Here is a 15,192-nt window from a genome sequence, read left to right on the forward strand (position 1 = left end):
AAGGAAAATGCTGCTCAGCCGTTTATTGCTTTTTTACTCTGAAGTTTTTTTCTTCCTATTTAAGAAACGTAGGGAAAGCAACTTCAGATGTTTATTTTTATCTGTAAACATCCAGAAAAAAATCATTAAGTAAATAACAGACACTTTTTTGTTTTCCTTTGGACTGTACCTCTATCTGGAGAATTTAGTAAAGTTGCAGATGAGGAGGAGAGCCGCTTGCTAATGACGGGATCAACATGTTTCGAAAGATTCATGGTGGAAACTGACCGCCTGTCTGGATCTAAAACAAACGGAGATAATGCTAATTGACAGCCAACATGCAGGATTGCAATTTCCTAGTTCACTGATGGAAGGAAAAACTAGGATTGGATGCTTTCCACTCTATTTCTAGATCTGTCATAATAACACAGTTTCTAAGTGGACATTTTAAAGGTAACTTAAAGGATTAGAAATAAAATTCATTTCTCTTAAAGGATAAAATAAATATTTATTTCACCAGCTTGTCAGCCATGGAAATTCAAGGATACAAGCAGATGAAGACAAAAGGAAGGCCAGTGAAGGGCCTCTAAAATAGTGGAGGCACACTATGAAGCAAAAGAGGACCATAAAAGCAAATGCCTTTGAAATCTCCAAAAGAAGGAACAATGGGGTGGTAACATGCTGGTAACACAGAACGCAAACTCGCAAACTCGGGGATAAAAAGAACACCAGGTTCTGTGTAATTGCTGATAACTTTGCTCACAGAGTTATTTTACCCAGGGCATTAAAGTTCATTATAGAAGAAGGGTTGTTGTTGTTTAAAAAGAAAAAGAAAAAGAAACATTCTAAGTGTGGAAAGGATTTTTAAGAAATGTTTCTTTATTAAAAGTCTACTAAGAACCACACCTCTGTGGCTATGAGTTAGTGTGGCTACAAATGTAGAATTGGCACACACATTCATGAACAGTAGTATTGTTCATCCTGTAGTCAAGTGATTTTAAAATGTCTTTTCTTTTTTTTTTGGAGGGGAGACAGGATATTGCTCTTTTGGCCAGGCTGGCACGATCATAGCTCACTGCAGCCTCGACCTCCTGGGCTCAAGTGATCCTCCCACCTCAGCCTCCAAGTAGCTAAGGCTCTAGGCAGGCATCACTATGCCCAGCTAATTTTTTAATTTTTTTTGTAGAGATGGGGTCTCATTATGTTGCCCAGGCTGGTCTCAAATTCCTGGCCTCAAGAGATCCTTCCACCTTGACTTCCCAAACTGTTGGGATAACAGGCATGAGTCATTGTGCCTGGCATAATTTTAGAATTCTTAAGTTCAAATCAGAAAGGAAATAAGCATATAAAAAGCAAGAATTAGCAGCATGCTGTTGGCATAGTGGACCCAGGTTATAATCATGCTCATTAGGATAAATCGTGTTCCTCAAATAACACTGCATGTAATGAAAGCCTAAAAAGTCTTATTCCTTACTTATCCAGGAGGCAGGTGGATGTTCTGATCTACAGTAGCCAAAGAGAAAGGGGTTTTTGCTGTATTTTATTTTATTTTTCTGTTGTTACCTGCTTCTAAAACTAAAACAAAAATATTCCTTGTGGGAGACGCTTCCAAAACTCAGTACTCATTGGTCTAACTAAGCTTGGCAGTAAAAAAAAATTGCTGCAACTTTTCCCCATGCAGTTTTGACTACTATTTATAGTGCACTGGTAATAAGCAAGTCTTTGATTAATATCAGACATTTCTATCTTCAGCTGGGATTCATTTTAATGGTTGAAACAATTTTATTATTAAAGAAAAACACTTCTGTGCCTCACATTTATACTTAGCTGATGGACTCTTAGGGCAATCCAAACATAAAGAAAGGATTCAGGGTCAAACATCAAAGGGAACATCCTAGTGATGACGTGTGAGGTACAGGGAAGAAAGAGGAATATGAAAGTCATTTCCAGGTGATTTTATAGCAGTACATTTTCTGTTATTGCTTTATATGTTAAGCTTTAGTTGGGGGAAAATTGTGTCCACATGCAGGCCTATCCTTAGGCAGATTCTCAACAGGTTATTAAAAACATTTAATTCTGCTTCAGAGTAAGTGGAAAAAATGAGCTACAGTGGATCCTCCCATCCTAAAAAGTACTATTGAGTAGTAAAGCATCTAAATCTGCCATAAATTGTTAAACTTATGGAGGCACACCATGAATTTGTTCATTACTTAACATATAAGACAGTTTTTATTAATTTCTTTTTCTTACCGAACAAAATGAACACACAAAAGAATAAGTTTTGAATGTACCAAGCTTTTGTTTTGTTTTTGAGACAGAGTCTCACTGTCGGCCAGGCTGGAGTGCAGTGGCACAATCTTGGCTCACTGCAACCACTGTCTCCCAGGCTCAAGCAATTCTCCTGCCTCAGCCTCCTGAGTAGCTGGGATTACAGGCGTGTGTCACCATGCCCGGCTATTTTTGTACTTTTAGTAGAGATACAGTTTCACCATGTTGACCAGGCTGGTCTCGAACTCCCGACCTCAGGTAATCTGCGTGCCTCAGCCTCCCAAAGTGCTGGGATTACAGGTGTGAGCCACTGCACCCAGCTGATTGTATCAAGTTTTACAGTCCAGTGCTAGCTGATGGCCAGCAGCTGGCCAAGACAGGAATTTTAATGTAGACAATTTCTATGATGTGTTTGTTGGTCAGGAAATCATGACAGAGTACCCATAATACATCAGGTATTGTTGTGAAGTAAAGGGTATTCAAAATGAGTAAGACCTGGTTGCTGTTCTCAAGATCATAGCAGATCATTTTCTGGTCTTTGAGAACTTGGCAAATCCCATTTATTTTCAGGCAAACTTCTCTATTCCAGTATAGGAAAAATTTATTATAATTCATAACCCGTATTAAAATGAATTTTACCCAACAGCTTGCAAATGCAACACAGGTTTCTCTTGTTCTGAGTGGCAGAAATAAACGACATATATTAAACTTTGAGTGTGGAGGCAAAAAATTAAGCTAAGCAGATTAACATCTCCTCAAAAATGTCTGATGATCTAACAGTATATATCTGCCATACACATGTAAAGCAAGAAGTCAAGTAAAACAAAAATATGATTATAAAAATATATACCCTGCCAGCTTTACTGTATGAAAGGTATATAAAAAACTATCCCATCAACAAAGTCTCATATGTAAATGATCTGTATAACAGATTTAGTATGTGTCCCACCAACTACTGATGGGTCAGGAAGAACCAAGAAAACAGAAGTGCTTTCATATTCGGTTCACTGTCATAAGAAAGCAAGTTGTGGTGATTTTCTTTAGACTTAAAAAAATTTTTAATTTTTTAAATTACATTTTTGAGTCAGGTTCTCACTCTGTCTCCTAGTCTGGAGTGCAATGGCATACTCTTAGCTCACTGTATCCTCAAATTCCTGGCCTCAAGTGATCCTCCTGCCTCAGCCTCCTAAGTAGGTGGGATTACAGGTACATGCCACCACGCCTGTCTAAATTTTTAAAAGAATTTTTTGTAGAGATGGGGGTCTCACTATGTTGCCCAGGCTGGTCTTGAACTCCTGGCCTCAAGGGATCCTCCTGCTTTGGCCTCCCAAAGCACTAGGATTATAGGCATGAGGTACTGCACCTGATCCTAGATTTTTTTTTTTAATAAAGCAGTTATAAAAGATCTATAGAATGTTAACAATGAAAGAGAAGAGAATAAGCAAACAAAAAGAGGTCCACAGTTATTTAGCTTAAAACTAAAATTGGCAACAGCAGTAATGATTGAGGGAAGAAAAAAGCTAAACCGGATGTACTTTGATCCTAGGTAATTTTTTTAGCCAAAAACCATTTTTTAAAGGTTTAATACTGATATTGAAAAAAGAAAAAATATAAATAGAAAACCAAAATGACTGTTTAAAGGGAAAGCAAACGTTCCGCATGTAATTACTTTATTGCAACACCTTTAAGTCACCTGAGTCATATTATCATACTTAAGAAACACTGTGCCAATCCCAGATCTACGTCTATGCGCTAGGGTATTAAGCATGCATGATGACTAAGGTGGTGATCCTTCAGCTATTGATGCATCAGCCCTAGGTCCAAGGTGCTAGCTACAGGTCAGGCAATTGGCAATCACAGGGATGTCTGTACCAGCTTTTCTAGTACCACCAAAAGTTATGAAGTGCTGGTCCAGGCCTGCTAAATCGAGAGAGGAGAATGATGATTCAACAAAACCACCTGGGGACAGAATGTAAAACAATGATATTTCAAAGTAAATAAATAAAAAAAAAAGATTATCAGATTCACACAAATGAAAAAAAAAAAAAAGAAAAACCGACACACTATGCAAAATTCCAGGGGTATTGAATTTACAGTACAAAAATAAAGCCTTTCAGTAAATCCAAATTTCAATATGATTTTATGTCCATTCAGAAAGGAGGAAATAGCTTAGCCATTTACGATTTCTAGCTCAATAAACCTATACATTTTCTTACAGAGCATTAGTGTTGCATATACTTTAGGGTCAGAATACATAAGCTCATAGTATTGATTCTCGTCAGTCAATATAACTATAATCCTTCCAGAGAAAAAGATAAAACTAGTTAACTTATTCCATAATCCTGAAACCCTAATGCAAATGGAGGACTAAAATAATGTAGTGTTGAAGCTAGTATGTTTATTTAGAAACACTGTATAGATTTCTTCCTTTAAGGAATTTTGTAACATGAGACAATTAGCCTGTGTTAAGGGAAAGAGACCCTTGCTTCTTATCTCCATCACCCTCTTATCCTCAAATAGTGAAAGATTCATTTAATTGTTGTTTAATTATTTCAGGAGGATTTTTGTTTAGCAAACATAGATTTAGAAGGAAGAAGGAAACACACTGTTACTTTCAGGAAAATAGAGACTAATTTTGAAAGTGGTCACTGTTTACCTGCACTGTGGATGCTAGGGCTCCCATGGAGAGAGCCTCCCCATGACCAACGGTTATGCTTCTGTTTTGGCTTCTGGCTCCTTTCCATTGTGCGCCGTACAACAGCTTCATGGCGTTCCTTAAATGGAATAGAAGAGCTGAGGATTAGATTCCAGCTGGTTGTTTGAAGCTTCTTCAGTTTAAGGCAGAATGGAGTGAGGAGTACTACTTCAATTCCCACCCTACTATTCTTGATCTCTAGCTGAACTTCTAGACCTTAAGGTGAGACTAGTTTCAATCTCGGAGGGTCACTGAAGTCTTTAGGTCCCAGTTCATAAAGCCTTTGGTGAACAACAGGCACTCAAATAAACAACCCTTACTACTAGGGTGTGATGCTTTCATGAACATACATAAGCATGGTAATGCAGGTCTTAGCTTCAACTGATGCTTAACACATATGATACCATATTTAAAAAACAGTTCAGAATCTGAGAACATGGGTAACCCTGACCCCACGACTTATTGAGTTGTATGACCTTGTGTAACTTACCCACTCTGAGTCTAAATTTCTATTTTTGTACAAACTGACATATAATGCACGCTAAAGGATTGAGTAAGGGTTAAATGAGATAATCTATGTGTAAATATTTGCAGATGGTAAAGACTACAGAAACTCAATTACTTGGAGTGGTCTTAATACCCAGTACAGATGAATTGCACTTCAATAAGTTATAGGTTTGGATCAGAGAAATGGGCTTTTAAAGCTTCTGTGCCAATACTAATCATCAGCCCAGTCGCCACCTCTCATGCCCCGAACTCCCTAGAAACTGTAGCTATCTGTAAAGCTGATCACTCTGAAACCATTTTGCTTTGCACCCTGCACCTGATTGCAAAGTTTCACAGAAAGTTTGCTGCCTGTCTGAACTAGAGAAGCCCCTCATATTCTTCCCAGGGGCGGCTCACTTTGTCCTCCTCAAGTCTCTGCCTCCGCTTCTCCTCCACCGCAGCCCTCCTCCGCTCCTCCTTCTGCCTCTGCTCCTCCAACTTCTTCTTCCGCTCTTCCAGGTGCTTCTCATAGTGCTGCCTGGCTCGTTCTTCTCTTTCTAACCACACTATTTCTCTTGCAGCTTTGGGGAGGGTTAAAAAAAGAAAAAAAGAGGGAAATCAAATACAGGCAGGTTGAAAACTTGAATAGTTAAGTCTGTATTAAGTGGTCTACAATGAACAAATCTGGGTTCTTTGGTTTTGTATTAACGAAGCATGGCCTTCGCTTCCCTCAAATTTCCAAGAAAAATGTATTACTGTTAATTTTTAGCATAATTTAATATGTTAACAATGAGGTTGAAGATGTACTGAATTCCACTCTTTGGGAACGCAAGCAGCCCTCTAGTTTGTATGTAGAGTAAGGCATTAACCACACGCTCTAGTCTCAATCCTGAAAATCAATAGTACCATCTGTCTCTCTTTTTTATTAAAAACAATGTGATATCCTCCAGTCTATGACTACATTTTTTCCAACATGGCACTGATTCTGAGTATTAAAAGGATTTTGGAGAAAATAGTTGATAAAAGATGTCTGAAGTGCCTTACAGGTCTATCACATTGAGTCAGCTCAGGGATGGGAAGGACTGAACAAGCAGGTGGCCTTGTGTCTGAGGAGCTCACAATTTATTAGATAAGACTTAACCATATCAAAAGCTGGATGAAAAATACAATCAAAACTATCATTCAACAATAGGATGCATTTTTTTCTTCTTTATATAATACAGGTTCTTTCCTCATTTCAGGAAAAGATATGCCCCCTCAAAGCTATTTCAATATGCTGCTTCCTTCAGTGGTAATAACTACAAATATCTATGAGTTATTCATACTGTAGGCAAAAGGAAAAAATTCAAACAACATTTAGAGTGTAAATCTTGAGGACACTACATGGCATAGAAATTAAAATGTTACTTTTTAAAAGAAAAAACCGGCCAGGTGCAGTGGCTCATGCCTGTAATCCCAGCACTTTGGGAGGCTGAGGGGGGGGCAGATCACTGGCGGTCAGGAGTTCGAGACCAGTCTGGCCAACATAGTGAAACCCCATCTCTACTAAAAACGTAAAAATTAGGAGGGTGTGGTGGCACGTGCCTGTAGTCCCAGCTATTTGGGAGGCTGAGGTGCGAGAATCACTTGAACCTGGGAGGCAGATGTTGCAGCAAGCCAAATTTGCGCCACTGCACTCCAGCCTTGGATGACAGAGTGAGACTCTGTCTCAAAAAAATAAATTAAAAAAAAAAAACACATAAATTTAGAATATTTTAGTTTCCTCTAAATGTTTACTATTAAAGAATGCATTTCTGATACCATTAAATCTTTCCAAAGTTAGTCATTTGAGGACTAAATCTACTGAAAGTGATTGGAACTGACTTTATTTTAGTTGAAGAAAAGGACAAGGACAAATTCAAGGTGAATTTGTTCTCCTGGCATCATTCAGGGTGGTTTGTGGAGTGAACTGGGACTGGTTCTCCCAGCAGCTAGGCCACTAACTGGCGCTGAGATCTCAGACATGTCCATTTGGATTTTAGCTTTCTTTTGCTTAAAAAGAGGACACTGGTCTTCAAGGTTCCTACCAATTTTCAAAGCTCATTGTTCTAAGGAAATTCTCAAGTTAAAAATTTACTTCAATAAAAAGCATATAGTATACACAATAAGTATTTACTGAATGACTGAAAAAATAAATTCCACTGTGAGAACACACCTTAAAAGTTAACAGAAGGAGAACATAATTCTGATACTTCCTTAAGATGCACTTACTTTGCCCACGCACACTTGTGCACATAATACCTTTTGGATTTTCTACATAGGAATACCTTACTGGAAGGCTTTTAATGATATTAAACATTTTAATTCACTTAAAAAGGTGGATAAATTTTGACAGTGATAGCTTTTGTCAAAGCTTAAACAACACAAAATAAACAGTAAAACAACTGTCTTCCTCTAACCTGAGATCCTGTTATATGCCACCTCTAACTTTTTGATAATGCACACCATGTACTTTGTACCAAAGTACACTTATTGCTTTGCATCTTGCTTTTTCTGAGGCAGGGTCTCACTCTGTTGCCCAGGCTGGAGTGTAGTGGCACAGTCATGGCTCACTGCAGCCTTGACCTCCCAGGCTCAGGTGATCCTCCCATCTCAGTCACCTGGGTAGCTGGGACTACAGGTGTGCACCACTATGGCCAGCTAATTTTTTGTATTTTTAGTAGAGATGGGGTTTTGCCATATTGTTCAGCCTGGTGTTGACCTCCTGAGCTCAAGGGATCCACCTGCCTCGGCCTCCCAAAGTTCTGGGATTACAGGCAGGAGCCACCGCACCCAGCCTCCATCTTGCTTTTTTTAACTTAAAATATATCTTAAGAGACTTTTCTATATCAACACATGAAACATGAATCTAACAATCTTTTTAATGGCTATACAGTATTTTATTGTCTATATACTATACCTTATTTTATATAACCAGTTACCTACTGAGTGATAGGTTATCTAAATTATTTCCAGTATTTTAAGAATTCAGACCCTGAGCAATAACAATGCGCTGTCGTAAATCTCTGTGTAGATGTGTGAGCATGTGCACGTAGAAGAGCTGAATCAAAGGGAACATACATTTAAAATTTTGATAGATATTGTCATACTGTCCTCTGTGGAGGTCATACCAATTTATATACCCACTGACAGTATATGATGGTCATAGGCAGAAGAATCAGATGTGTACCTTGAGATATGCAGTATAAATCTATTTTTTAACTTTTAGTCTTCAAACTATATAGTCTTTGAGTTTTCTACCCCATTTTCAGGAAAATTTCAAATTCTTTGAGAACATTTATGAACATAATATATTCCTCTCCTATAAGAGATCCAGAAGCCAACAAGAGAAAATAAGAAATAAAGCTGTTTATAAAATATTAATATATTTAAAAGCTGGTAAGATAAATGTGTAAAATAAGAGTTAAGTCACAAATCAATTTTTCTTTAATGTTTTCATCAGGATTTCTGGCTTATTAATAATACGTGGCTCTATTTCTTCACTAAATTTAAACTCCTCTGATTGCTACAGTCCTGTTTTGGCTTTAATATCCTTATTTGGCCTTCCTCCCCACTGCTCTCCGAAATAGTCTCTGCATTCTAATTAGATCCCATCTCCTTAATATTAGCACCTCCCATCAAACCATGCTTCTCCCAGATCTTTGCCTCTGTTATTGTCCTGTTGGGAAAGCTGTCATCATTTTTTATCCAAGCAGATCCATTTTTTAAGAAAGCATACTCATAATTGTAATATATGTCAGAATTACTGTTGGAACTGTGTGGGGGGAAGAGGCAAATGTCTAGTTCAAATGCAGATCCCAGAGCTCCACTTCTCATATTTAGAGGTGCTAATTCTAGGATGAGGCCCAGTCATTTGATTTTGGATAAATCTCACAGGTAGTTGAGACAAGTGACCCATGGATGGCATTTGGAGAAACGCTGTACTCCAAGGTCTTCCGCAGAAGTGTCATCTCTTCCAGAGCTCACTGCTGATCTTGTGACATCTACCACAAACTTTACTATTTCTCTTTTTCTATCTATGTATCTATCTATTTATTTTAGAGCCAGGGTCCCACTTTGTCACCTAGGCTGGAGTGCAGTGGTGTCATCACAGCTCACTGCAACCTCAAACTCCTGAGCTCAAGCAATCCTCCTGCCTCAGCCTCCTAACAGATACTACAGGTGCATGTTACCACATTCAGCAATTTTTTTTTTCTTTTTTGTAGAGCTGGGGTCTCACTACATTGACCAGGCTGGTCTCGAACTCCTGGCTTCAAGAGATGCCCCTGTCTCAGCCTTCTGAGTGCTGGGATTACAGGCCTGAGCCACAACACCTGGCCTAGCATTTCTTATGTTCCGATTTCTCTGTAGCAAAGGTAATTTTTTTGTTTGTTTGTGTGTTTTTGTTTTTTTGAGACAGAGTCTTGCTCTATTTCCCAGGCTGGAGTGCAGTAGCACGATCTTGGCTCACTGCAACCTTTGCCTCCCACGTTCAAGCGATTCTCCTGCCTCAGGCTCCTGACTGGCTGGGACTACAGGTGCGTGCCACCATACCCGGCTAATTTTTGGTATTTTTAATAGAGATGGGGTTTCACCGTGTTAGCCAGGATGGTCTTGATCTCCTGACCTCGTGATCCGCCCACCTCGGCCTCCCAAAGTGCTAGGATTACAGGGCGTGAGCCACCACGCCCGTGCAGAAAGGAAATTTTTTTAAAGAAAACCTTTCCACCTGCAGGTGACTGATTTTTATTGAGCCTCTTTTTAAAGCTTTTTAGTAGCTGTATGGTATTTCATTGTCTATGCACATTATTTTTTATAACCAGTTACCTATTGATAGGTTTAATTTTACTTTTTACGTTTTTAATTGATGTACAATAACTGTACTATTTACAGGGTACATTTGATATTTTGATACATGCATACAGTATGCAGTAATCAAATCAGGGTATCTAGGATACCCATCACCTCAGACATTTATTACTTCTTTGTGTTGGGAACATTTCAAATCTTCTCTTATACATATGTCATATATATAATAAATTATTGTTAACAGTCATCCTATTGTGCTACTGAACACTAGAATTTATTCCTTCAATCTAGCTGTATTTTGTACCCATTAATGAACCTGTCTTTAACCGCCCACCCTTCTGTTCCCAGGCCCTGCCAAGCACCACTCGACTCACTATCTCCATGAGATCACCTTTCTTTAGTTCCCACATATGAGAACATGCAATATCTGTCTTTCTGTGCCTGTCTTACTTCTAACACAGTGACCTACAGTTTTATCCATGTTGTTGTAGATGACAGTGTTTCATTCTTTTTTACGGTTGAATAATATTCCATTGTATGTGTGTGTGTATATATATATATCACATTTTCTTTATCCATTCATCCACTGATGGACACTTAGGTTACTTCTATATCTTGGCTATGGTAAATAGTCTGTCAGATAGTCTGATTTCCTTTCTTTAGGCTATATACCCAGTAGTGGGATTGCTGGGTCATACTGTAGTTCTATTTTTAATTTTCTGAGCAACTTCCATACTGTCTTCCATAGCAGCTACCCTAATTTACATTCCTACAGCAGTGTACTGGTGTTCCCCTTTCTCTGCACCTTCATCAGTATCTGTTGTTGTCTTTTTGATAATAGCCATTCTAACTGGGGTGCTATGTCTCATTGTGATTTTGATTTGCATTTCCCTGATAATTAGTAATGTTGATCATTTTTGCAGATGACTGTTGGTTACTTCTATGTCTTCTTTTGAGAAATGCTATTCAGATCATTTGCCATTTTTAATTTGGATTCCTTCCTTTCTTCCTCCCTCCCTCCCTCCCTCCCTCTCTCTCTTTCTCTCTCTCTCTTTCTTTCTTTCTTCCCTATTGAGTTCCTTACATATTCTGGTTGTTAATGCTTTGTCGAATAGTTTGCATATATTTTCTCCCACTCTATACACTGTCTCTTCTGTGTTTCCTTTGCTGTGCAGAAGGTTTTTGGCTTCATGTAATCCCATTTGTCTATTTTTGCTTTTGTTGTCTTTGCTTTTGAGGTCTTACCCCAAAACTCTTTGTTCAAACCAATGTCCTGAAGCATTTCCCCAATGCTTTCTTCTAGTAGTTTCATGGTTTCAGGTTACATTGTAGTCTTTAATCCATTTTGAGTTGATTTTTGTATATGGTGAGAGATAGGGATCTAGTATCATTTTTCTGCATATGGATTATCCAGTTTTCCCAGCAACATTTATTGAAGAGACTATCCTTTCCCCACTGAATGTTCTTGGTACCTCTGTTGAAAATCAGTTGGCTGTAAAGACATGTATTTATTTCCGAGTTCTCTATTCTGTACCATTGGTCTGTGTGTCTGTTTTTATGGCACTATTATGCTGTTTTGGTTACTATAGTTGTGTAATCAAAGCTTAATATCTTGAAGTCAGGTCGTTTGATGCCTCCAGCTTTGTTCTTTTTGCTCAGGATTGCTTTGACTATTTGGGGTCTTCTGTGGTTCCATATAAATATTTTTTTTCCTGTTTTTGTGAAGAATGTCATTGGTATTTTGGTAGGAATTGCATTGAATCTGTAGATCACTTTGAGTATGGTCATTTTCACAATATTAATTGTTCCAATTCATGAACATGAGATGTCTTGCACTTTTTTGTGATCTTTTCAATTTTTTTCATCAGTGTTTTCAGTTTTCCTTGTAGCAAACTTTTACCTCCTTGGTTACATTTACTCCTAAGTATTTTTTTTTTTTTTTTTGTAGCTACTGTAAATGGGACTGCTTTCTTGATTTCTTTTTCTACTGGTTTGTCACTGGGTTATAGAAACACTACTGATTTTTTATGTTAATTTTGTACCTTGCAATTTTACTGAATTAATTTATCCATACTTAGAGATTTTTGGTGAAGCTTTTAGGGGTTTTTATGTATAGGACCATGTTGTCTGCAAACAGGGACAATTTTACTTCCTCCTTTCCAATTTGGATGGTCTTTATTTCTTTCTCTTGCCTAATTGCTTTGGCTAGAATCTTTTTATGTGTGCTCTCCATGGTGCCTTTCAGAACTTGAACATATCCAAGGATCTTAATAATTATTTTATAATTCATTAGGAACTACTTCCTGATTCATTCACCCGCAACTGTTTCGGTCTTTGGTAAATTGCTTAACCTCCCTATTCCTCAGTTTTGCCAGGTGAAGATGTGGGTAAAAAGAGGATCTTTCTCATAAATTCACTATAAGGATTAACAAAATAATTACACTTAATATGGTTAGAATACTTTCCTGCATGTAGTAAACATTCAGTAAATATTAGCTATTATTGTTGCTTTTGTCATCATCATCATCGTAATTTCAGTTTAGAAAATTAAAGGTAGTTCTTAAGGTTGTGTTATAAATCACAACAGGGCTAGACATTACTGCAACAATAATTAGTTTTACCCCAAATAATCTTTTAAAGGAAGAATATTTCTTTGTCTATCCAACTTTTATTGAATTCCAGTACTATTTTCTACCAGGAAGTGTGGATCCTAATGCAGTACCTTCTTTAAACAGTCACACAGCAAACAGGCAAATTAAACAACACTTGCCTATTGCAGAGCATACTGGTGAGCGCAGGGTTATTGCTAAATATAGGTCATGCAACATTTTAAATGGAAGGATAACAAAGTATTTCAATATTTTAATAAAAATAAAAAGTTAATTTATTCTAAGAGATGTAATACTTTAATACCTGGCCCTTCCATAAAAAGTTCTTTTTTTAAAGGGAAAAAAAACAAAGTTTAAAAAATAAGCTAGAAGGTGTAAAATCAAGTCTATTGGGGTTAAGACTTCTAGAATGGGTTAAAATATTCCCTATGGATAATGTTGAGGTTATGTATTTTCTCATCAAGAAACGATAATTTTGAATACATGAGAACATCCTCAGCAACTGTTATTGACTGAATTATTCCCCCCACCAACTCCCCCGGCAAGTTCATATGCTGAAGCCCTAACCCCCAGGGTGAATGCATTTGAAAACAGGACCTTCAGGAGGTAATCAGGGTTAAATGAGGTCATAAAGATGGCACCCTAACCTAACAGATTCAGAGGAAATACTATTTGAGGATAACGTGGTCCATTGTAAGCCAGGAAGAGAGCCCTCACCAGAAGCTGAACTTGATCTTGGAGTGCCCAGCCTCCAGAGCTGTGAGAAAATGAATTTCTGTTGTTTAAGCTACCCAGTCTATGTTATTTGCTGTGGCATCCCTAGTAGATGAATACAACTCATTCAGTATTAAAATCGTTAACAATCACTTAATTTCATAAAGAGGCAGCTCTGTAAAAGAACAGTATGTCCAAAAACTGAACTGTGATTACTATTAACCTTTACTCTTCCAAAGTCACAATTTATCCCTGGCCTATGGGATCACATTATAAAATGAAATGAAAACCCACTGCAGCCCCTGAAATACTGGACACTAATGAGTCAGTCCCATCCCTGAGCTGCTGACACCAAGATATTTTAATGACACTGTAACAATATATCAGTACCATACAAAGGAGAAATCAATCTAGAGTCCATGTAGACTAGACTCCATGTAGAAATACATAGTGATTCTGTATGAAAAGGAATTAAAAATGAAAAACAGGGCAGTGTGGCGGATAGAGGATAGTTTCTGGCTTCATAGGAACTTGGGCCCACCCCAGTCTTGCCACTTACAAGCTATGTGCCACTGAACAAATAATGACTTTGGTGGCCTTGTTCCCTCAAGTTACTATGGCACCAACTTCCTGACAGGGCTGTTTTGTGACTCACAGTAACATATAAAGCACTTAGCATAGGGCCATGTACATCGCAGGGATTCAATAAATGCAGATAATGATAGCCTTTACGATAATCAATAATTCCTGTCCTACTGCCACATAGAGTGATATGGTTTGGCTCTGTGTTCCCACCCAAATCTCATCTTGAATTGTACTCCCATAATTCCCACGTGTTGTGGGAGGGACCCCGTGGGACATAATTTGAATTGTGGGAGTAGTTTCCCCCATATTGTTTTTGTGGTAGTGAATAAGTCTCACGAAATCTGAAGGTTTTATCAGGAGTTACCACTTTCGCATCTTCCTCATTTTCTCTTGCTGCCACCATGTAAGAAGTGCCTTTCAAATCCTGCCATGATTCTGAGGCCTCCCCAGCCATGTGGAACTTTAAGTCCAATTAAACCTCTTTTTCTTCCCAGTATCAGGTATGTCTTTACCAGCAGTGGGAAAACAGACTAATACATAGAGCATGCAACTAACAGGAAGAAACTCAGGTAGAACTGAACTCAGTGCACTCATGGGTTGTGCGTAACACTCTACATGCCCCTGTCATCACATTCCACAATCTAGAGTCCACCCTGGTACCTCTGAAGAGGCTTACTTCTGTATCAGGGGAGCACCTATTTCACTGCTGTATGAGAGAAAAGAAAAGGTGATATTCAGAGACTAGAGCAATATTATCACTTAACCTCCGAAACATACAGACCTGCTGTCTCAGTTTCATACTAAGATATAGAAGGATTATGGGTAACACTGGCTACCAGAATAGCCAGTAATATAATGAAGAGTCAGAAAATCAAAAGTGATGAGAACATCTGAGTTTGGGTCTTGAGTTTGCTACTAATTCTGTGTGATCTTGGGAAAATCAGCCAAATTCTCCTACTTCTACATTAGAAAGAGTATACAAAATGATCTCCAAGATCTCTTCCAATTAATTCCCTTGACTTGATTTTT

The 15,192-nt window shown here is 38.1% G+C and overlaps 1 protein-coding gene across 21 annotated transcripts in view; it reads right to left on the minus strand.

Moving 5' to 3' along the window:
* Window positions 1-15,192, minus strand: part of MAP7 (microtubule associated protein 7) — a 211,693-nt gene that overhangs the window by 41,691 nt on the left and 154,810 nt on the right. For 8 of the 21 annotated variants that reach the window (XM_073022510.1, XM_073022512.1, XM_073022520.1 and 5 more), the window contains 3 exons: window positions 5,846-6,009; window positions 4,904-5,021; window positions 170-280 (listed from right to left, as the gene is read on the minus strand). In XM_073022510.1, the coding sequence (XP_072878611.1) occupies window positions 170-280; window positions 4,904-5,021; window positions 5,846-6,009 (393 nt within the window). Of the gene's footprint in view, window positions 1-169; window positions 281-4,119; window positions 4,207-4,903; window positions 5,022-5,845; window positions 6,010-15,192 lie in introns of all 21 variants that reach the window. The other 13 variants (XM_073022518.1, XM_073022519.1, XM_073022521.1 and 10 more) reach the window with 2 other exon arrangements.

The sequence above is a fragment of the Chlorocebus sabaeus genome, chromosome 13 (genome assembly GCF_047675955.1).
Source record: "Chlorocebus sabaeus isolate Y175 chromosome 13, mChlSab1.0.hap1, whole genome shotgun sequence".
Classification (NCBI taxonomy): Eukaryota; Metazoa; Chordata; class Mammalia; order Primates; family Cercopithecidae; genus Chlorocebus; species Chlorocebus sabaeus.